The 24198-nt window shown below is 38.5% G+C and overlaps 3 protein-coding genes across 5 annotated transcripts in view; all 3 read right to left on the bottom strand.

Moving 5' to 3' along the window:
- Positions 1 to 987: 987 nt before the first annotated feature.
- LOC117392613 (sodium-dependent multivitamin transporter-like) lies at positions 988 to 16788 on the bottom strand. Of its 3 annotated transcripts, none has more exons than XM_033990722.2 (17): positions 16544 to 16788; positions 9454 to 9632; positions 8320 to 8541; positions 7372 to 7437; positions 7143 to 7194; positions 7000 to 7067; positions 6771 to 6925; positions 6509 to 6649; positions 6285 to 6414; positions 6071 to 6159; positions 3229 to 3341; positions 3071 to 3138; positions 2897 to 2983; positions 2661 to 2833; positions 2494 to 2597; positions 2226 to 2347; positions 988 to 1986 (listed from the first exon to the last, which is right to left on the bottom strand). In XM_033990722.2, the coding sequence occupies exons 2-17, from the start codon at positions 9577 to 9579 to the stop codon at positions 1813 to 1815; spliced, it is 1890 nt and encodes a 629-aa protein (XP_033846613.1). In that variant the 5' UTR covers positions 9580 to 9632; positions 16544 to 16788; the 3' UTR covers positions 988 to 1812. The 3 variants fall into 3 exon arrangements, with proteins under 3 accessions (XP_033846613.1, XP_033846612.1, XP_055088372.1); XM_033990721.2 differs by lacking the exon at positions 16544 to 16788 and adding an exon at positions 15954 to 16114; XM_055232397.1 differs by lacking the exons at positions 988 to 1986; positions 16544 to 16788 and adding an exon at positions 15954 to 16084 and having other exon boundaries at positions 2494 to 2589.
- Positions 16789 to 16996: 208 nt separating this feature from the next.
- LOC117392616 (60S ribosomal protein L7-like 1) lies at positions 16997 to 21643 on the bottom strand. The gene is made up of 6 exons (XM_033990725.2): positions 21580 to 21643; positions 20623 to 20731; positions 20159 to 20322; positions 19365 to 19502; positions 19181 to 19290; positions 16997 to 17724 (listed from the first exon to the last, which is right to left on the bottom strand). Exons 1-6 carry the CDS (start codon positions 21591 to 21593, stop codon positions 17516 to 17518), a joined length of 744 nt encoding a protein of 247 aa, XP_033846616.1. The 5' UTR covers positions 21594 to 21643; the 3' UTR covers positions 16997 to 17515.
- A 661-nt stretch (positions 21644 to 22304) lies between these two features.
- cenpe (centromere protein E) overlaps positions 22305 to 24198 on the bottom strand; it is a 20405-nt gene continuing 18511 nt past the window's right edge. The window contains exons 51-54 of the mRNA XM_055232402.1: positions 24032 to 24164; positions 23446 to 23753; positions 23340 to 23378; positions 22305 to 22730 (exon numbers count right to left, since the gene is read on the bottom strand). Coding sequence (XP_055088377.1) covers positions 22645 to 22730; positions 23340 to 23378; positions 23446 to 23753; positions 24032 to 24164 — 566 coding nt within the window. The 3' untranslated portion in view covers positions 22305 to 22644. The remainder of the gene's footprint in view (positions 22731 to 23339; positions 23379 to 23445; positions 23754 to 24031; positions 24165 to 24198) is intronic.

Here is a 24198-nt window from a genome sequence, read left to right as displayed (position 1 = left end):
AAAAGACTGACTCAATGACCTAATTGTTTTTAGTATATTTTTGTTGTGGGCAGGAGATCACCATGAGCATGCTAAATAAAATCACCCTCTGGCCATTTCAGCATTCTCTCAGCAACAAAGTGGCACTTTTTCAGTCCAGTAAAAAAAAAGTTTGGTGTAGAAAGTACGTATACCTACTCTCAAATGTTGTGAAGTAATTAAATGCATCCACTGTAAAGTGTACAGTGCTTTTACTTTTGTACTTTAATGGGTAATACTGTATACAAAAATAAGTTTTTCTGTGTCATAGCAATTGGATGGCGTGTGGTCAAATATCAAGACAATACAAACTTTAAAGTTATTTATTGATTTGGTAAATTGGTTTATGAATCAATTTTGAGGTTACTGCCCATTTGCTATAATTGGGGTAATAACAGCAGCAGCATTGTGACATCTCATGTAAAAATACACACAAGCCCATTCAAGTCATTTCTAATATCTGGAGACACAGTTTACCTTCATAACATAAAACAGACTTGATATTATTTTTCACATACATGACAGAATAAACATGACATCAGTTATGACACACACTTTCAAACCTGACCCATTTCCACAAGAACAGTGTTGGTTTAATGTCTAGTATGGTGCCATTTTATGAAAAATAATTTAATAACATTTTTGGAATGCAGTGCAAGGGAATTCTTGGGTATGAGGAAAAAAAAAAAGCAAATATTGTTTTAAAAAATGACTGAAACAATATTTAACAGTGCTCGAAATTACTAAGTGCGATGCTCTTAAAAATAGTAAAATAAGTATTAATATTTAAAATGGCTATTGATGAAAAATTATAGTTACACTAAAATACATGTTGGCAATTCAGCATTAGAGAACTGCACCAAACAAGTCAAGTCTTTATGAAAGTGAGGCTACCTCTTCTGTCAACACTTGTGCATCGTATAGGCCTCTCAGTAGAACTATATGTACAACATAGAGTTACAGTAGTGCTGGGATCATGTGCGGGTTTAATAAGGCACACACTTCAAGTAATTTCAGGTCAGAAAAAGGAAGTGACAAGGCGAGGGGTGAAAGTTAACCATGAAGAGAACATTGGCAGTAGTCAGAACATGGGATGTACATGAGCTGATGGAGGATGACAATAGAAAAATACAAGGCATCCCATTTCTACTTCAAATTCACCAAAGGGTTCATGGTTCTTGCATATAAAATTATATTTCAACTACTAAAATATATAATACAATAGCAAATGTATCATTTAAAAATATACAAGACTATACGTAAAAAGCAAAAGAATATGAACCATATTCTTTGTGCGTTGGATAGTTTGAGGTATTTGGGGTCAAAACAACGGAAGCTGATGCTGCATGTTTCTTAAACAATGATTGGTACAAAAATAGCAGACATCATGTAGACAGTGACCCCTAAGTAAGACTCAAGACACATTGTAAATATACAGGCACAACACTGGTTCACAAGAATTCTTCGATTCCAAAAACGGTAAGCTATTACTGGCACAGTGAAGTGGACTACAGCATGACTTCAGGAAATCAGTTTAGTACATAGTCACATCTCAGAACCAAACATTCTTCCTCTACAGCCATGCCCCAAACAGAAAGTGCATTTGGTCACTGGAATGTACTGCTCTGTGGGCTTTAGTAAAACTATTAAATGGCTAAAAATCTAAAATGTATGTTTCTCTTGAAAGGACAATCACAGCAGCAGAAATTCTACTAAAATGTTAAAGAAATATTTTTTACTCATGTTGGGTGTACAAAATCACCCCATACTTGTTTGGTAAAATGTGCAGGCTCCTCACAGAGCTGTCTCTTGGAGAAGGAGTCCTGCTACAGGCACCAGGCTGCTGCGCTTCTCCTTGTCATTTTGGGGCGCTCCTGAGCCCTCCAGCTCAGCCACAAACTCCTCTTTAAACAAGGCGGATCCATTGGGGGCTTCCATGGTCTTGCAATAGGGACTTCTCTCTCGAAGCTGCTCACAAATACCAGAAAGTATTTGAGTTTAACATGTTAAAAAAAAATTTGTTTCATTTTATTATTCCATGTTATTATTGTTATAACAATTTAGCATCCCTTTAAGATTTCTGTGTGGGGTAAAGTATCTTTCTTACAGTGTGATAAGCATCAGAAATGTCTCATAATAAAGACATTTCATAACAATTTTTTTTCCCCCACTAGGAATGACTGTACAGTCGACATTTGTAGGTCTACCTTTGGTGCCAGAGAAGTCCTGCAGCACAGTTTTTCTTTGTATCGGTCAGGCAGGAAAAACAGGAGCGTGCCAAGAACCGGGAACACGGTGCCGGGGGTGAGCTGGCTCTCCTTCATAGGTCCTGTGCATGTACGTACACACAGTGACAGTCATGAGGCCACATACACATTTGATTATATATATATATATATATATATATATATATATATAGTCAGTTCTGTTAGAAAAATGTTGAAAATGTTTTTTTAATAGGTTGTGGTAGACTACCTGTTAGCAAGCTGACCAAAAGTCCCACAATAACTACAGTGGTTGAATTATGAGCACTGTACCACATGTATGACAATGAGTAAAGTGCCTCGACACCTGTTGGTCTGAAAAGAATCTGGTCACAATTTAAATAAAAAAAGAAATTTCAGACTAGTGCAATGTGTTACCTGGGCTTAGTGATTGTAGCATTCAAAAAAGGCACCACTGTTGCATTTTCAAAATCAGGAGCCATAGTTGTGTTCAGGAGGGGTATGTTGGAACTGGACATGCGCATGACAAAACTACCGATGCCTACCCAGAAAGCCATACCAAGTCCAGCTATCAGTCCAATGAGGGCACCCTGCATAGACAGAGCCATTAAAACAGATATTTGTGATAAGAACGTACAACTTTTTACACTTACAGTTGAGTTGGCCCAAGGAAAGAACATGCCCAGACAGAATAATCCTAGTAAAGGGCCACCAACCATCCCAAAGATGCTGAAGGCAGCCTAAGGATACACACACATTAATATAGTTAATTATATCATTATGTATGTAGCAACTATTTACGATGAGAATGGGGTTAGTAGTTATACCTGCAGCACTGAGCCCATTAAGGAGGCTATGTAGGCCATGGCCAGGCACACAAGACCGTACGCCAACGCTGCAGGCAACAGTAAACACAAAACCTATTAATGTATCATGCATTATCCTGTACCATGCAATTATGCACTTGTTTTTTCAGTGGCCATACCAAGTCCTTTGGACAGCAAGGTGGCTCTTGATTCAGCCATGGCTGGGAAATAAGGTTTTATGAGGTCCTCCATAGTTACTGTGGCTAAAGAGTTGAACGCAGATGATATAGTGCTGAAAAGAAATCTTTAGTTAAATGTATAACAGTGGAAATAAGACTAGAGAAACTATTGATTGGTTCATATTGACAATGTTTTACACAGCAGCAGCAAGATGAATTGTCAAGATATTTGTGAGGTTACAAACCTATGAAAATTCACCTTCTACGGCTCTCGCTGTTCCATCAAAGTACAATCTTTCAGTGAATCAGAGCAACTGGACCAATCACAGGGTAGCATTGTGCCCAAGGAAAGAAAAGACATCTTTGCTTTTCTCTAAACTAGATTTAGCAAAACTGATTTTTCTGCCCGCTACTGTGATACTTTGCCAATGTGCTAAAAGTATTCTCTCAATAAATGGCCAAACGTTAAGGCATTTTATGCCGCTTGAGAGTCATCCCAGATTAATAATTTAATTTCATTTACACAGGGAGAGCCCAATGAGAGCCCTCAGTCTCTCTTTTTCATGAGAGCCTTGTTAAAATACAGAACAATACAAATAAAAATGAAACAAATAACCTCATGGGTCCATTTAAAAACATTAAAAGTAGGTACAGGTGTGATTATAAATGTTTATCATTAGATTACTAAAGTGGATTAATAGTACGAATGTATCCAGCTTTGCGTGTCCTTGAAATGTATTCCATTTTTGGGAAGCAAAATAACCTAACATTTTTTTCCCATTTCAGTTCTAGAGCGGCCAGTTTTTAGACATAGACTGCCTGAATATCTCACTTGCTTGTTGAACTTTAATACGGGAATTCAAAATCTGATGATTGTCTATCAAGTAGTCCCTTATAAATACTTTTTATACAATGTCACATGAGAAGCTGTTAATCCTGTGCATAAGGAGTCATTCAGTAGGCCTATTCAGTGCAGACCAGTGTTTGGTTTGATATTGTCACTCAACTTTTTCCCAGCCCCTTTAAATGAATGACATTGCAGGCAAATAGATAACTTCCCTTCCAGAAACATTATTCACAAAAGGAATTCCTAGAGCACTGCTATAACCATTCAGCCAGACATGAAGCTCGTGGATCCAACTTTCACCGGCAGGGCTGAAAATCACTGTACATCATCTAGAGAAGTGGGGCATCAAAAGTTATCCAATTCATTTTGACAACTATCACGGTTTTGCAGTGAAGCCCCAATTTTTCATCAAAATTTTAGAAAATTTTGAATTTTAAAATTTGATCCCATTTGCACATACAAAGTCTGATTGGGCTCATATATTTTTGGCCTAAACCTATTCATCACAAAATAGCCGCAATAGCGCCCCCTACAAAATAACTAATACATTTGTATGGAAAGGGCTGAAAATTTTGTTTTCTAAAAGTTATAAAATTTCCCCCAAAATGATACTGGGTCATCTAGTCACAAAATCCAAAGAAACCCATGTTGTTGTTTTTTGCACCGTGTTGCCATGGCGATGAAGTGCCCATGTTATCCTAATGGAGGGATCCCAAAATTTCCTATTCATGAGAAAAATATTAGTATCATGGAATGTGACATTTGACACAATGACTCTTCAAGTCATTTCCATCAAAAAAGTTATATCTTTCACTGCATTGCCATGGCAATGCACTCAAAAGAGCCCATGTTATCCTATTTTGGAGTGGGAACAGGCACATTTTGTAGTAGGTTCATGAGATTCAGAACAGTGACAGTGCAGAGCCAAGCCTAAAGTTGAATTAGAGCACTGTCCTATGATGAACAGGAAGTCGTCATATTGGATTGAAATTCTGTTGTCATTTTTACTGCCTTTGTATGAAACCAATCAACCCCTTGTTTTTTCCTCCAACGATCTCAAATTTTTACATTCCACATGGAGAGACATAAATTTACAAATGTTATCAATTTTTCTGGGATACTCTTTACGATTTTTGCATAGCATGCTGGTGAGAAACACCTCCATTTCCTGTTTCTTTGATGACTCCTCACGGCCACAAGCATTGGCCTGGAGACCTCAAATTTCAATCATGCAATCAATGCATCCTCCAGATATACACTATCACTATCCAGTGATAGTGCCTAAAAATGAAAGCACTGCTCTATGATGAACAGGAAGTCTGCCATATTGGATCAAAAATTGCCATTTTGACAGCGTGTTCATAAAACATATCTTGTCCTGGGTTTTTGATCCAAATGAGCTCAGATTTGGAATGCCATAGGTAGAGACCATTCAAAAGTTATTACGGACTGGGGAGAAAAGAAATTACAGAAATTGTCAAAATTTAGCTGAAAGTTCCTTTATGTGATGCCGATCATAAAACATAATTAGATCCATGCTCTAATTTTTTCAGTTTTTGCTCTAGGGTCATCTGAATTGCTCATTCAAGTGAATGCCGCTGTGACTCAAAACTGCAAAGTGCAAAGTGATTGAAAATTGTTACAGGTCGCAATTCAGGGGTTTGTGCAATTCAAAGGTGGTCATCAGGCAGAGACAAATGTGATACAAGGGTGGTCATGATGCAGAGGCTGTTGCAACGCAGGGGCTGTCATGACTCCATGGCAATCACACAGGGAGAGAGGGCTATCATCTCCGGTTGCAACTTTAATTACATTATCGTGTCAAAATATCAAAATAATAAAAAGATTTTTTATTATTATCCATTATATCAATATGTAAGGAACCCAGTGATTCCCATTCCTAATTGTAGTAAATTCTATTGTCAACAAAATCTATGTTGTTGTCTTGTTAAAAATCAGAGAAGTGCTGTGTAAGTTGACAAGTGTTCCTCTCACCTGAGAGCACCACTGAAAAGACAGGCCACAAAGAGCCCAGGAAGACCAGGCAGATCCCTGAAGACATCCATGACAAAGTACAGCACCATCTGGACGCACACAAACACATAAAGTCTAAACTACCTATGTCTCCGTTAATACTAAGAAAAAAGGAATTAAACAAGAAGGGAAAGTGAACAGATACCAACAGCAACAAGAAACCTCAGTGCTTTACCTGATCATTAGTTTTGACATAACCTTTGTCCAGCGGGCTATCCTCTCCATAGCGAGCAAACATAACTAGTCCCATCAAACAGCCCAGACAGAGGACAATCTGCTGGCATGGAAAAACTACATAGCATGACCTAAAGAGGTCACAAAAAGTCACATTGTTAGAAGTAAATGAGAGGAAACAGGTTGAAAGTGTTGAATGAATTAAAGTCAAGTTGCAAAACGTACATTACTGCTTCTTTCTCAGAACGAGAACTGAGGTATCGCTGAACTTGTGCCTGGTTTACCCCATACAAAGCCAGCATCAAAAAGACTCCACCCACAGCCAACGTCCAGAATGTGTGCCGCTCTAAAGGGTCTGGGTTCAGGCTATGAAAAGAAGTTAACCAAAGACACACCATTGGCAAAGGGTATAGTATAGAAATAATAATATAAGTAATAAGGAGTCTGATAATATTATTCTTGAAGAAATTAAATTAAGAGAACCCACTCTAGTCCAGCAATACGGCTGCCGTTTATTGCCTTGCTCCACACTTGGCCTATGCCCCCAGCTTGACTGGTCCCCACTACTATGACTGCCAACTGCCCTGCAAACATCACCACGGTCTGGAACACGTCAGTCCACATCACAGCCTTCAGCCCTCCCTGTTTTATGCGGCAAACGGTTAGATACAATAACACCTGGCCGAGTCACATCATTCAAACACATGCAATTTTACCAGTGCAGTATACAGAGTGCACACCAATCCCATTGCCAGCACTGCCCCCCAGAGGTCAAAACCAGTCACTATAAAAAGAAATCCATGTTACTTAAGTGTAAAAAGCAATGAAAAAAGTTGAACTGAAAATGTGTTTGTTATACCTGCATTAAGTGCTAAGGCTGGAGCATAAAGGACAACACCCATGTAAATGACCTGCAGAAGTTAAAAGAGTCCTCAACTCATGCAAGAAAACTAGTTAGAGAAGAAGATATGTAAACTATAGAAAACATACAAATATTATACAAAATAAAATAACAATAAATATGAAAATGACATGAACAACAATAAAATCTCTGAAAACTAGATTTACTAAAAATGTTAAGAATTTACCATCTGAAAGATGAAGGTAACAGTTCCGCACACCCGAACTGTTTTGTTGAAGCGAAGTTCTAAATACTGTAAAAAGAGAAAAAGAAGAGGTGAGAAAAGGTGTAGCCCACTGTATAATCTCATGGTATAAATTAATTTTTCTCGATTGGACATTTCATTAATCCAGTTTAGTAACTGGATATTAGCCAGAGGTCCTTGGTTTGTACATATGGTTTGTACATAGCTTTCCTGTTTTATCCGTTCATGTGACTGGATTAGTTTATTATAGTTTTAAGGATCTTGAATTTATTGAAAAACACCTGAGTGAAACAGTAAAGTGACAAGTTCATTAGCTTTTTAAAAGTGAATAAGAAACAGAGCTGACACGTCTCATTTAAGTCAACCTAGAGAGGACTACTGTATATATGTAGAGGGTCCAACTCGCATATTAGTTTTCCTTTGAAATCACAAATACCTTCATCTTTGTTCAGATGACCTTCTGTTTCACTCCAGACATAACATCATAGTGCATTGAACACAGGAGGCAAGGAGGACATGACAATGACAACTGGGAACACATGTACTATGTATATGCATGCCAGGAAAAATTCCTCTTATTAGAGTAATGCAACTGGAGAACACAAACACAGTTTGCAGGTGACAAGACCGTTGCAATAATAAATTACGGTCCAATCACATGGACTACTACGTGTGCTACTGTTTTAATCAAAAGTAATAAAAGTATTCCCAAATAAATTGTGGGAAAGTAATAAATTTGTAAAAAAGTAAATGACTTGTTGTTTACTCTATATGCAGTTTCAAAATATGTGTGTATGCAGCAATTGTAAGAAATCAGAGCTACCAATTCCAGACTACCAGACTCCGCTGAGCGTCCATTAGTCACAGTAATCAGACAATCAACATACTCTGAGTACTAATGTACCTGTGCAGGTAAATGTGACCTCATACCTCATAGGCACTTGACAGGTGCAGTCTGTAGAACACAGGAATGAACACATGAGCAGGAATAAGAAGGCCCAAAAAGTAGGAGCAGCCCAGGAACCAATACTGTGTTCCAAAGGTGTAAACCTCTGAAGGAGCTCCTAAGATGGCCACTGCTGACTGGAAGGTGGCCAGAAGGGACAGAGACACGGGCAAGCAGCTCATGGACCGGTCAGCCATCAAGAACTCCTATGACACAGCAGATTAGTTTAGCACACAGTCCACCAAGGCCCTCTCTGTAGCCTGATTCCATTTTCATCTGACATTTATATTTTTAAAACATTGTCTAATTCAAAAAAGTGTATATGATTCACAATAGTTTTTGGAGATCTTGCTTGTTAAGATCTTTTTAGGAGTGTATAAATATGGAACAACAACAATAACAACTGTGAAGATGGCAAATACCAGAGCCAATTTTGCCAATTGATTACATGGTATTTCCATAACAATTTTTTTTAAGTATTATCACAAAAAACAGCAGTTTAACAATATTAATTTTAGCTGCCCCCCAATCTCTTTTAAATAGAATTGGTCTACAGAATGTTGTTATCTCATTTCAAACCCAGCAATATGAGTTAAATCTGGACAGACTCAAAGAAGACAAATCAAATGTAGGTAATGAAGCAATGAATACATAGGAAGATAATGGCATGGCTTTGCCACTTCTGCCTGGTACAGAATGACGACTGATGCATTGGAGGCCTGAAAAAGTGAAAACTGATCAGTCCTGAACAGGTGACTGGAAGAGCGAGAGCAGAGTTAAAAACATGGTGCCTGAGTGCCAGGCAATGAACGCCCAGAGATGAAGCTTGAAGTTTTTGGAAAAGGAAAAATGAATGACAACTGAAGCTAGTTTAAGTCTTAAAATTATTCTAGTAAGCAAAATATGTGGAATATACTGTATAATGTGTAATAGTATTCTACAACAGTAGAGAATAGTGTGCTACAACACTTAAATTAGCCTTTTCAAGGTGTGTCTCTGGACCTAAAACATAATAGCCAAAAACAATGATAGGCCATATGAGCTTAGACACTGGGACTTTAGATGAGACTGCATTATATGGACTGAACAGGAAATACAAAAATACAGTTGGAGCTCACCTGTGTTGTGCGCTGACGACCCCCAGAGAAAGCATAAAAGAGGCCAATACCAGCTGAGGCCACCAGCAGCACAGCAAAGATGACATAGTCGGCGGTGGTAAAATGCATCTGGACAACATCCCCCATTCTGAGGTGTCTGGGGTCACAAGATCCGCAGAGGTGCCTGGCCCATAGATGACCTGAGGACATACAGCAAACAGCGTATCACGAATGGTTGTTGTTGGTCCATCACATCTATTCTCCTGATGGCTAGGCAGATACTTTAGTAAGAAAAGAAAAAAAACAACATAGTTTTGGTATCAATGACTTCCTCTATGCCATATGTATCTCAGCATAAATGTCATCAACCTATCAGAGTTTTTCATAAATAATCAAAAACTCTGAGGAGTGGCCCCCATAGTCAAAATTTTGTCCCACCATAAATCAAGATTAGCAAAAAAAGGTATTAAAAATTATAATTTTTGTCTTTTTGTATTATAAATATATAGAGGTAACTTTATTGAGTCTTTAATCAGTAGTTTTTGATTAGGCAATGAGTGACATATTTACTCCAGAAATTGTATAAAATAACATCAGTATAACCCTGTGGGAAACACAGAAATCTAGGCACAACAGGAGAGTCGAGCAGTGCGGTATTTAAGTACAGTGTCCACAGACACAATCTCTGTGAAAGAAACTATTCAACATGGGGAGTCATCTGAGCTTCAACAATATTATTACAACTGAACAGATGAATGTGAGCTTCTCAGAAATACATGTTTCTTTAACCAAATAAACTATTGTTTTTTTACTGTCTCCGGTAACTGTTTTTTCTCACATTAATAAAACCTAGCCCATGTCAGTTCAACTGAAGCTCTAAGCTCTCACCAAATATGCACATGATCAGCCTTAAGAGGTGGAGGGTTTAGGACACTGTCAGTTAGAGTCAGCTAATCTTGTGTCCGGCTTAAAACTCCTGGGATATGGAAATTATGTTGGTATTACACATTGCTTTTAGGCGTAATAGTCATCATGTGTCTGTGTGAATGGTCATGTATGTTAGAAAAAACGAGTATTACTACTATAGTACGAATCACCAAAAGTGATTAGGAATAAGTATTATGGCATGGCATATGGCATGTCTTCTCCATGTTAATAAAGGCTCCCTCTATAATTTTGTAAAGCTTTACATTTTTGTGTATTTGTTGTCAGCAGTAACAGCAAACAAAGTCATTGATTTTAACTCAACATGTGCTGCACTGTTATGGTTTGTATTTTGTGGTTTTCAATTATAAATTGACAGGTGACATTTGTTTAGATCTAATACCAAATGGGATAATATCAGAAACAGTGTTATAACAAAGTTATATCAATCTGAACATCACCATATCAAACTGTCCATGACCTCATGCAATTTAAATGTCACCCCTCTGATTTTTACTTCTTTGGGAAATATTTTCCAGGGACATGACAGAGTTGAATTGAACTCTTTATCCCGGCCTTTAATGGATACCAATTTTTCCATTCCATATATATGTGAGCAAGGCAAGTTTACTTGTATAGCACAATTCATACACAAGTCATTCAAATTGCTTTACATAATTAGAAATACATTAAAATCACAATACAAAAAATCAATACATAAATAATCATAAATAACCATCATAAAATGAACATTAAAAGAGAAGAGTGCAGAATAAAAACCTTGTCATATGTCATATGCACAGGTAAACAGAACTATTTTGAGCCTGGATTTAAACATTGTCAAAGTAGAGGCCTGTCTCACATCTCCAGGAAGACTGCTCCAAGTTTTAGCTGAAGAAAACTGAAATGCTGATTCCACATGTTTAGTCCTGACTCTGGGCACCTACAGCAGGCCGGTCTCTGAATTCACAGTAGTCGCAGTCCGTTACAGTGGTCCAACCTACTGGAGTCAAATGCATGGATGAGTCTCTCAAAGTCTGGTTTTGACAATATTCCTATGATTTCTGCAATATTTTTAAATGGTAAAAAGCTGCAGATGTTATTGATTTGATGTGATTGTTAAAGTTCAAATCTGAGTCCATTATTACCCCTAGATTTCTAGCCTGATTAAGGTTTTAGAGAGACTGGATGTGACTGCTGACACTTTCTTTATGTTTCTGTCGGCCAAAGAGTATGACCAGTCTTGTCTGAGTTTAGCTGGAAAAGTTGTTTTGCATCCACACACTGATCTGTTGGATGCAGTGGCAGAGTGAATCCACTGGTCCATACTCACCTGCTGCCAGTGAGACATAGATCTGAGTGTCATCTGCATAGTTGTCATAGGACACATTATTGCTGTGTATTAACTGGCCTAAAGACAGAATGTAGAGATTGAACAACAGGGTCCCAGGACTGACGCATGAGGAACCCCACAGGTCATTTAATCTGAGACACATTTTCCAATTTCAACTAAGTACTCCCTGCCTTCTAGTTAGGACTTGAATGAGTTTAAGTTAGTGCCAGAGATGCCCACCCAGTCCTCTAGTCTCTGTAAGAGGATTCCATGATCCACAGTGTCAAAAGCAGCACTCAGACCTAACATGATGAAGACTGAGACTTTGCCTGAATCAGTGTTCAGGCAGATGTCATTTGTCACCTTGATAAGAGCAGTCTCAGTGCTGTGGTGGAGTCTAAAACCTGACTGGAAAACATCAAAGGAGTTGTTCATTTGGAGAAAGTTAATAAGCTGTTGGAAAACAACTTTTTCAAGGACTTTGTCTAAAAACGGAGATTGGTCGGTAATTGTTCAATACCATGCCATCAAGACTGCACTTCTTTAGGAGAGGCTTGATAACCACAGTTTTCAAAGCTCTTGTTAATGTTCCAGATTGAAGTGACACGTTAACTATGTAAACGAGTGGTGATAGCAAACTGTTGAGCACAGACTTTAGAAATTTTGTGGGCAACACATCGAGGCAGCATGTAGATGAACTCAGACTGGTGATGATCTCTTGGACAGTTTTGTGACAGCAAAGTGAGTCAGCTCTAGGTGTTTAGGTGGCTGCTTGTTGCACTTAGATGTGGAAGTTAGTTTGTTAACCTGTTTACTGTTGCACACAGAATGCGAGACTTGTTACTGCAATTTCCAGTAATGTCAGAAAAATACCTCCCTTGTTCCACATAAACTGTGGTTGTACATGTGCAACTTTTCTCTATAAATCTCATAATGAATTTGACTTGCGCCATTCCTGCTTGGCCCTCCAGCACTCCCTTTTCTGTGCCCTGACTGAGTCACCGTTCCTCCATGACACTGTCTGCTTATCATTTACCATTTTAACCTTCATCGGGGCAATGGTGCTCAGAACATTCAAAACACTCAAAGTCACAGAGTTCAACAAATCATCAACATTTTCAAAGTTTATCATTTCCATGAACAATGCACCTGTGTTATCATTTATGTGTCTCCTAGTTGTGGTGCTGCTGGTGGTGCTGACACATTGGCTTGGTCTCTGGCTGGCGTAGCAGGGATGCTTCTCTCATTCCTCTTTTCTCTCACTCCAGCTCTGCTCAGGTGCAGGCCATTTAACTTGAACAAATCCTCTTGTTTCCAGAATAGATCAAAGTTCTCAATGCAGTGCAATCCTCTGGGCACATATGCGTTGAACAGCCATGTGTTCAGCTAAAACAGCCAGGTAAATTTGTTCATCTTCCTTCTGTGTATGTTTGGAAGAGGTCCATTGATGAATGTCTGAACTTGCAATCTATCAAGCTCCTCAAATAATATAATGAAATCCCTTTACAAGATTTCAGGCTGTTCCATTCTTATGTCCACTGCACCCACATGCACAATCAGCTGTTTAACTCCTTGGTGTGTTGACAAAAGTTTTGGCTGGAGTTTTAATCTCAGAAACGGTGTAACTGGGATAGGAGCAAGTTTGGATTCCTCTGTGGTTCACATCTCTGATAGTACCATCTACTAACAGCAGTGTATCTCTGACCTTGACGTTTGGCACAATTTTTTCATCTTATTCTCTAAAAGTAACTCTGGGCTGTACTGGAAGTCGCAGGCAGTTTTCAGTGAAGTCCTTTTTCAGATTCTAAAACAAATATCTGTGCTTTTAGCTTATTAATTTGTAGTTGTTGTTCCCAGTGTTCACAGAAAAAAAAAAATTCTTCCCCCAGACATGTCGCTGGCTCGTCAGAAATCTTGTTAAAAAAATGTTAAAATGGCTTGAAATCTTGGTTTACGTAACAGAAAATCATAACTAAATAAATTTTCCATCATTGCAAGAGGTAAAAAGATTAAAAAGCTAAGTAAAGAAGGAAGCAGCAGGAGCAGGGTGGGCATTTTTTTCCCTTTTTTTTTTTTTTTAATTTAACCCACTTTCTTTCATTGGAAACTGCAAGAAAGGCTGCTCACTGCAGTCACATAGAGCAAAGTGTAGCACAGGGCCTTGTTTAAAAGAGATATACATGTTTTTCTCACTATCTGACATGAAATTAGACTAAACATTTCCTGTTTTAGATTAATTAAGATTACCAAAATTATTTCTATTTGCTAAATGTCAGAATAATGAGAGATGGATTTTTTTAAAAGACAATTTTTCATTACTTTCTGCAAAGTCAGAAGTTTGCATGCAGTAAGATTACTATGCATTTAAACAATTTGGGAAAACCCAGATGATGTTATGTTTTTGAAAGCTTCTGATTCTGGTTTATTGGCAACAATTGAGTTGATTAGAGACAGTCCTGTGGATGTATCTGAAGGTACACCAGAAACAGACTGCTTCTTTGTGTAACATCATGGGAAAGTCAAAAGAATAGCCAAGAATTGTGGACTTGGACAAGTCTGGTTCATTATTGGATGCAATTTCCAGATGCCTGAAGTTGCCACTTTATTCTGTTCAAACAATTATAAGTATAAACACCACGGGAATGTCCAGCTATCATACTGCTCAGGAAGGAGACGGATTCTGTGTCCCAGAAATGAACATGCTTTGGTCCGAAATGTGCAGATCAGCTCAAGAAGAAAACTAAAAAACCTTGTGAAAATACTGGCTGAAACTGGTAAGAGTGTGTCATCCCCCACAGTGAAATGAGTACTGTACTGATATGAAAGGCCACTCTGCCAGGAAGAAGCCATTACTCCAAAAGAAACAATAAAGTCAGATTACAGTTTGCAAATGCAAACAGGGACAAAGACCTTAATTTTTGGAGACATGTCCTGTGGTCTGACAAAACTAAAATTGAACTGTTTGGCCATAATGAGCATCATTGTGTGTGGAGGAAAAAAGGGGAAGCTTGAAAGCCTGACAACACCATCCAAACTGTGAAATATGGGGGTGTCAGCATCATGTTGTGGGGTTGTTTGGCTGCAGGAGGGACTGGTGCACTTCACAAAATAGATGGCATCATGAGGAAAGAACATTATGTGGAAATACTGAATCAACATCTCAAGACATCAGTCTGGACGTCAAAGCTTTGGTGCAAATGGATCTTCTAAACAGACAATGACCCAAAGCATACTGCCAAACTGGTTACAAAGTGGCTTAAGGATAACAAAGTCAGTGTTATGGAGTGGCCATCACAAAGCCCTGATCTCAGTCCTATTGAAAATGTATGGGCAGAGCTGAAAAGGCATGTGCGAGCAATGTGGCCTACAAATTTGTCTCAATTACAGCAGTTCACTGGGAGGAATGGGCTGCAATTCCTGCCAACTATTGTGAGAAGCTTGTGGAAGGATCTCCAAAACCTGTGATCCAAGTCCTACAGTTTAAAGGTAATAGTACCTACTTATGAGCTATATGTAAACATCTCACTCTGAAGAAAGTAATGAAAAAAAAAAAAAAATCCTTCTCTCAATATTGGTATTCTGGCAGCAGAAATAATTTTGGTAATAATTTTCATGCCAGACAGTGAGGAAAAAAGTGCCTTTTTATGTAAACTTCTTTTTTTTCTGTCTTTTATGTAAACTTCTGGTTTACGCACGCACACACATATATATATATATATATATATATATATATATATACACATACACATACACACACACACACAAGGGGAGAGCACTGTGATGAACGGAGATTTCACTTAAGTGTACGGGAACTCAGAATCAGAATCAGAATCAGAATCAGAAGACTTTTATTGCCATAGTCTGTGAACACAGTTCACAAACTAGGAACTTGATACGGTGAAAAAGTGCAACATAAACACACTGAATAAATACAAATACAAATAAGGGCATGCACAAAGTTAAAAAGATATGCTTAAAAAAATCAAATGAAATACTTAAAGGGAGAAAATATGTACAATAGCAGCATCAGAACAACAACTGAGAGGGAATATGGACTTGTTTTGGTAAACCGAATAGGACTTGGATCACGGAAGGGTACCCAAATTAAGAAAGGGACCCCGGACATTAACTTTACACTCTGACCCGCGCACGTGCCTTTGGGTTAATTATCTACTTTCCCACTCATGCAATGACTACTCCAACTCAATGCATGATACCCACATTTAATAAGAGAATACATACTGAATGAGCATTTTTACATTACCTTTTAGCAATACTCTGTTCTTCAAGACCTCTACGTGCCTTTCACATACACTACTACAGGATCCAAGCTACAGAAAGGTCAGGCGGCATTTATAACCCACTCTCCATGACAGACATGGCGCTGCTTCAACGTGCGTCTCTGGGCGAGTCCCAGCTCTATTCACTGTCTCCTCGATTCCTCAACTGTCAAACACGCCCACTGATGAAAGAGCCATAGAGGAGAAAGGTAGACTGTTTCCTATTGGCTCTTACTTCTCACTGGGTGGGCTTTACTGCTCAAGAATCGAATAATTGAGGTTACGAGGATACAAGTGGAATGCGCCCACTCAACAGAGCGCACATGCGTAGAGCGCACGTTGATTATTATGGTAGAGATCTACCGGGTATGCCTATAAAAATAATCACTCGTCTTACACACGTAGGGGAGAAGTCATTAAAAACGCGCCTCTTCTAATTTTGTCCTACAGCATTAATCATGACGAGAGCACTGAACAGCCGCTATGCTGACGCGCAAGCAGCTGTCCATGCCACAGTTCAATACAAACCTCTGGACCTGTTTAGAGGTCACACAGTATATTAGCATAAACTCACCTCAGGCTGAAAAATGGGAGCTTTACGTTGTCGCCGTTGTCATCGTTGGACCAGGGTTCATCAGCACGATGTTGCTTGCGGCCATTCAAACGGCTCCTTTCTGTTTCACGAACTCTTGGGCAAAAGCTGTGCTGTTACCGATAACCATAATGCAAACACGTTTCTGTATATGTATATATTTTTCTGCTATTTCATTCGTCATGCCGTCGAAACTCTCTGGTCAGTGCAGTGCGCATCACAGCGCTGCGTGATCGGTGGAATCGTCGGACCAATAGTAAAACCGCGCGGCCCCTCCTCACGTCTGACTCATAGCCTCAGCCTAGTGATAATAAACACAATATAATATCTCCAACAATACTACTAACTTTCATGGAGGAGCACAAAGACCTTCAGCAGATGCCAAATGCTGTGATACAGTATTTTTAGGGGACTTTAGGGACTCAAAGTACTTTTGGAAAACCAAGTTTAACCAAATTTATTATATACCGGTAATTGAAGGCATACCACAGTGAATGATTTGTGTATTTGTTTTCACACAGTCGCTTTTGTCAGTCATTTTAGGCATTACTTTATTGTATAGAACCATGGCTACTAATATTAAAGGAATTGTCATACAGATGTTCCATACTTTTATCCTTTGATAGTCCTGCTAGATGCACATTGGAACAAAACACCAGCTTGACATCTGATACATTGATACATTTTTGCTGTTTGTAATAACTATTGAGAAATGGATTGGAAGTTTTGAAAAAATCAGTTCAGAAATATGTTCCCTTGGAAAAACTGTCATAACAACAATCACAATCTGTCACTGTATCATTTCAAATCATATGCATCCCACACTCACGATGGAAAAATTCTACAGACAAATTGTACAATTATTTTACACATCCAGAACTGGGGAGAAGCTGGATAAGTCAAAATGTCTTTTAATAAAACTGAACAAATAAACTGTCCAGTTTGCTAAGGCCTTTAGTTTAGCTGCCTGATGATGCTGTTAATGTCCACACCGCGAAATCCAGGTGCTCCAAGGTCTTTGAGGAGCCCTGCCTTGTCCCTTGCCGCATGCCTCGCCACGGACAATTTGAAAGGCTGCAGGAAGTTGTTGGCAGCACGAAAACCTTTTCCAACAGAGTAGATCTCATGAATGAGGTCCTCTAAACAGATGATCCCATGATGACCTGGACAACACATAAAACAATCACAGGTCAACATAAAAAATGTATACAATATTTGGAGTACAAAGTCTCGCCTAAACCAAGGCTTCTTCAATCACAAATATGTGAGCACTGTTGGGAAAAGGTACATTTGATTCCAAAGTCTAAAACTGGCCTATGGGGTTATTTCATGAAGCAACATTAAAGCCGGGGCCTAGCATGTTTTGACAGTCCATGTTTAGAATATCCTTAGTGGCAGCAAGTTGCCTTGGTAACATGCACCCAAATACAAACCTGGTTAGTAAATGTAGTCCACACCTGCATCAAATCACCTGTCTTCATTAGAGACGCAATACACACCAAGCAGGTGCAAATAATCAAATAGTTTATCCTATCATTTGAATGACATGATCACAAGCTCTTCAATTCTTGTCATATGTATTGTTCTTTGAAATTAATTTTAATCAGTGACAATGTTTAAACAGTGATAAAACATGCCTATATTTTGTTCTGTAATTGTTGGTTTGAGGGGTAAACCTTTTAATATACATTATGCTTTTCTTGTTTAAAACTGCAGAACGGAGAAGCCCCAACTCTCCATAGTGGCATTTCACCGTAACAAGCAGTGGATTGTCATTTATGTTTTTATAATTGAACCTAACAAGTATTACACAGTCATTTATCATATATATGCAACTAACTGCAGGGCTGTGGGTGGGGATAGGGCACATTGAAGACTCAAATACAAGATTTTCAAACCTACATGAATCAGTCAAAATACAACTTTGAATAAGCTAAAGATGCATGACCACAGTTGTAACAAGGTTAAAAGATTATTAAAGTAGATTTTTACATAGTACGTCTCCTTTAAAGTGGTGTGGTGTTGCTTTTGCACAAGCAGACATAACACTGGGTTCATAGGGCTGTACCCGGCTGGGCCCTGCAGGGGAAGGCCTGGCTACCTGACGCTCGCCGTCGAGCAACCACCCCAAGCCTAGCTCCAGGTGGGGCCCTGGTGACGCCAATCCGGGTGACGTAACAGGCCTTGATGTGGTGTTCATCATAAAGGGTTTCTGAACCGCTCTTAATCTGACCTGTCACCTAGGACCAGTTTGCCATGGGTGACCCTGCTGTGGATGACCCTGCGAGGGGCACAAAGCTCGTAATAACATAGCATCATTCAGGTGCTCAAACCTTTCCACCACATTAAGGCTACTGTGTGCCCTCTCTCTCTGGCTCCCCTCTTGTTTAGTCTGATAATAACAAATACATCACAATAAACTTTGAGGTCATTATTAGTTGTTTTGTTGCTTTATTAATCGGGCCTCCTGAGATTCACAGCAGCTTAAACCTCTGACTTGATCACCATTGTCATTCAATCAACGCCTGAGCCTCAAATTGCAGCAAAGGCCTGAGCTGGTTATGCAAAGTTAATGGAATACCCCCTATGACCTATGGATGGGAGACTTTAATATAATACCCATATGCTGCTCGATGAAGGCGTTGTCTGTCAAGGGAATCCTTTTGCGGCCGATCCTTGCCTGTCCCCTTTTCAGAATAAGCTCACGGACAGACTTTAAGTTGGGGTATCTGGACAAAAAACACAGACACTGGAGGCAATGTTTTTTTATATTTAGACAATTTCACAGTTGATTGGCACTCACCCCCATGCTACATATGGCTCAACCACCTTCAACATGGCTGCTGAAGTTTTGCTGATTTTAACGAAGGTCCCACTGAAGATCTTCCTTAATCTCAACATCTGAATTACTTTCATAACCTTGGCACTCACTCCTTTAATCCTAGCAAAAAATTCAAAATAATTTCACAGTTGGCTAACTGTAACTGTTTAACAGTCCATCTTATTTGTAAAAGAAAAAAGGTCATAATGTGTGGTGCATGAGTTGGTGATATCTGGTACATTGCTGGAAACTATTAAGGAAGGAACGTATCAAACCTTTATTAAAAATATTTTTAAAAACTCTTCAACTTTAGACTTTACTGGACATCATAAATCAACCTGAACAGTCATTCATTATGAAACCATCAGAGCCATGACTCTAAACTCATAAAGCTATGGCAGACATGTGCAGGATAACCTTCTGTTCAAATTTATGGAGGTCTAGAACAAGAATATACAGATAGCATTTCTTATTTGGAACTTCCAATCACAGCATCTTATTTGTAGCACAATCTCAGTAAAGTAATCCCTCAAATATCCTAGTAACATTCAGAACAAAATCTATAGAACTTCTTTTACCTGAAAGTGTTTTTTGTTTGTTTTGACAGACAAGGATGTCAGCCATCTGGCAGAGCACTGTTTAAAACTTCAATGCCTATCATTAACTGCTACTAACCTCCAGCAGGAGATGTGGGTTACACTACAAATGTATGTACTTTGGATTTTCCATTTTGGATTTTGCACCCAATAAAGCAGATAGTCCAGAAAGATACTCACTCTCTTATTCTTACAACAAATGCAAGCCTGTTTGTTGCAGGTGGAAGAACCGTAGCGGTCCTGAGCTCAGTTCTGCGAAGACGACTTTCATCACGATGTTTCTTGTGGCTGTCTTTTAAAAAGTTTTCCAAACGCTTAAATTTCAGGGGTTTGCCTTTTGAAAACTTAAAGACAAAAAAAAGGAGTCTGAATCATGCTTCACCACACAATGGACATAAAACCTTGCCATGAGTCCACTTTTATCTTCTATTTTTAAAATGTTTTGTATTGTGTTCGTAATATGTTGTTCTAATCTGGAATGTTTGCAACTGTACTGTTTCTGATGATTACTAAAATGTACTATCACTGATGTACAGAAAGTATGATTTCAGAAATAAAAAAATGTTTATGATCTTTGCCATATCACAGCTAAGAAATAATTTAAAGGAAAAACATTTTTGAATATAAATCCAAAGTGAACAGACCTTTCTTTTTTCAAGCAGAGCGAGTTTGGCTTGTGTTGCTTTGACAGCCTGATATGCCTTCCTCTTTTTCAGCAGATACTCTGGAACCAATTTGATGGCCTTTTGAGATCTGTTATAGGTTCATCACAGACACAAAGGAAGAATTCATGTCAAGTCAAAACATTTGACTAAAAATAAAATATAAGTTATATCTGGCTAATTCTGGTACATTTACAGAAATGTTCGTTAATGTACACTGTTAAATGCCTGTCTACTATTCTACTGATTAAAACGGAAGCATTACAATTCACATAATACATTAAATGCAAGTACGATTAATTTTTAACAAGTTTGTACAATGTTTTTAAGCTAATACACAATTCAGTAATTAAGATGGAACATATTCCCTACCAAAGTAATACACACTATACTCTCTATAGTTAACATACTAGGCAGATGTTTGAGCTAGTGCGTCAAGGAGGAAAACTGTAGATGTGAAGAGGAATGCACGACCCGCGTATAGTTTTTACTGATAAAAACAAGAGCATTATTTGCGCATCTATACATTTCAAGATATTTTTGAAGTGCATTCATAACCCTATCCATACCCTTGCTCGATCTCAAAACCAGGCCGTAATAATAACAACCATAACCTTACAACTCAACAAATGTGGGAACATGGAGCAGAGGAGACAAAGACTTTATATATATATATATATATATATATATATATATATATATAGTTCTAACTCGCGTGTGATCATAGAGCTGACCCCGTTACAAACGCATACTCGGATCAGAAACGAGTCAACACTAGAAATTCTAGTTTGTTGTGATTTATATGAACCACCCACTAATGAAAGTTTAGTCGATTCAGGTTGTCATGTAATTATCAGATGCGCTGAAATGGGCAAAAGGAAAAGAAACGGCAAATGAAATACTGGATGGTTACAGATTAAAAAACAAACGTGGACTTACTCAATTTCAGCCATCTTTACAATCTGTGTGGACGCGTGAATATGACGTCACGTTTGTTTACGTTCTGTCGGTGGTAGACTCGTTAACGCCGCCTACTGTCTTGAGGGATGAACTTGAGGATCACAGGGTTGAGTATCCAAAAATTGTACTGAACCATCTCTTCATAATAACATCACTCAAGCAGAAGTACAAAGTAATAGTTTAAGAAATTACTCAAGTAAAAAGAGTATTTTCGAAAAATTCTATTCAAGTAAGAGTAAATTACTTGTGCCAGGGTGTAACAGTTGATTTATAATTTGAAGTTAGTGCGATTGGAAGGACAATCACACTAACTTCATAAATAATCCACAAAATCTGGTATTTTCAAAGGACATACCCAACAATGCGGAAAAAACTCAGATCTGAAGGAATCATACAAGAAACAAATGTTAATCATTTCACAACATCAAAATAAAGCTTTTATTATTTGTAGACTTAAAGTGGGAAGTCACCAAATCTTTTATACGAGAGTACCGTTACTTCAATAACAACATTCAAGTAGGAGTAAAACCAAAAAAAAACACAACTCCATTTAATACCATTTATTTAAAGTTCCTCAGGTAAATGTAAATTGGATAAATGTAACCGAGCACAATATATACAACATAATATAACAAATCCATTTCATGTTGTAAATGAAAAACTTTGTAGTTTATTGCATACACATGATTTTTACTCTTGCCTGTTACAAATGCATCATCAAAATCTGAAAATGCAGTTTAAGCCGTTTTAGTTGGATTCACACCATGATGAATCTTAATCTGTTGCATTTCTGCTGCTTGTAGATTTGTGTGGTTGATGAAATCGACATGGTTTGATTTCATAATTATGTAACTATATTCTTTGCCATCTCCGTGAATGACTGCCAGTGCATCCTTAACTATGAGCACTCACACTTTGTTAGTGTTTTAGATGCAACACTGAAATGATGACACCTTACCGGGTAAAAAACTTTATTGCTTTAACTAAAAAAAAAACAAACCACAAACTAAAAATATTACTTCATGCTAGAATAGCAGCAATGTCCTATTGTTTTTTGCACATCTCTTCCTCCTTTGGAGACATAGGCCATTTGAGCCAATCTTGTTTTACATCTGCGCCATTTTCTGCAACTGCAAAAGAACATATGCTCATTAGTGTATGTTGTAAGTGCTAAACAAAGATACACCATCACTAATCAACAGACAACTGTACACAAGTGAATCTGAGTGGAAAATGGTTCAGTTTGTGATGGGGGAGATGTTATTTGGGGAGGAAAATTAACATGCATTAATACAGACTGCACACCAACCACACCCACAAAACATCCTCTGGGGTAAAATGGTTGGGAACCATACTGACCTAGAGACCCTCATAACATGTGGCTCCTACATAAGCTACTGGCTTGTTAAAGTATACAATGCTCTGAAGGGCACAATTTACAAGAATTAGTGAACATGGTACATTAGATAGACAGAGGCAACGGCCACTATAAGCAGAGCAGAAATCACCTCCATGAGAACAAAATATAAAACTGGCAAATTGTCTGTAATCTTGTTTTCCTGCATATGCCCATGTGTGATTTCCATCCTATGCAAAACCAGTACTTTGTTCCACAGCATGTTGGGCTCTATGCATTAACCTGACCTCAGTGACCTGTGTAGGTGTGTTTTATTGTGCTATAGTTATACCCATGAAAGGGACCATAATGGTAAAATGATTCATGTCCCATTAACTTTTACCATGCTCTGCCTCTGTAGTCTCAGGAGAATGAAATACTTCTGTTAAAAAAAGAGCACAGTTGAAAACATCTAAGGTTGAAGACACTCATCTGCTCTGAAGTCTCACCTGGAGGTGTCCCAAGGCAAGAGTTATCGAAGAACTGCTTTGGACAGTTTCTAACGAGAAACTCAGAGCTGCTTCCACCGTCAAAGAACCTGCTTTTAGGAGAGTTGAGGAGCGCCAGAGCTGGAGAATCCAGGGCCTTCCTAGGGGAGCGCAGATTTTTCCTGGGAGAGTCACATCGGGGTCGTTTTGGAGGGCTACATTCAAAGCCTGGCTGTAGCTCCCTATTGGATTTGGTCTCAGCCTCACTCTTCATCTTGAGGGCACGGTGCTTCCACTTGCCAACCTCAGCCTGCAGACTGGTGACCAGGCTGTAAGAGCAGGCCTATGTCAGACTTATGTTTGCTGGAAAGCTTTATGAAACCTTTGTGAATTTAAATATCTAATAATCATAATGCCAATATTTAGTATGCATTGCATGATATATTGAATTCAAATATTGGTCTACTCACTCTGTGTAAACACTATAATATAGTAGTGTAGATATACTATATCCATTTTCCTACAATTGTTTGACAAACAAAGCTCACTGAAGGTGTCAGTGTGTTGTAGTAAATTGTCAGAGGTGAGGAGATTTTGGTGATGTTACCTCTCCAGCTCAGTGATTCTCAGTTTGCGTTGTCTTGCTTCCTCCTCAAGTTTGCCCTTTTCCACAAGCACACTAGTCTGGACCACACCTTTAGGCTGAACCAGGCGGGCATGAAGAGCCTCCCCTTCCAGATCTGCAACACAAACATCCAACCACAGTCTGTCATT

This window comes from Periophthalmus magnuspinnatus, chromosome 24 (assembly GCF_009829125.3).
Source record: "Periophthalmus magnuspinnatus isolate fPerMag1 chromosome 24, fPerMag1.2.pri, whole genome shotgun sequence".
Classification (NCBI taxonomy): Eukaryota; Metazoa; Chordata; class Actinopteri; order Gobiiformes; family Gobiidae; genus Periophthalmus; species Periophthalmus magnuspinnatus.
The sequence above is the reverse complement of the archived record's forward strand: the minus strand, read 5'-3'. Positions and strand labels throughout refer to the sequence as shown.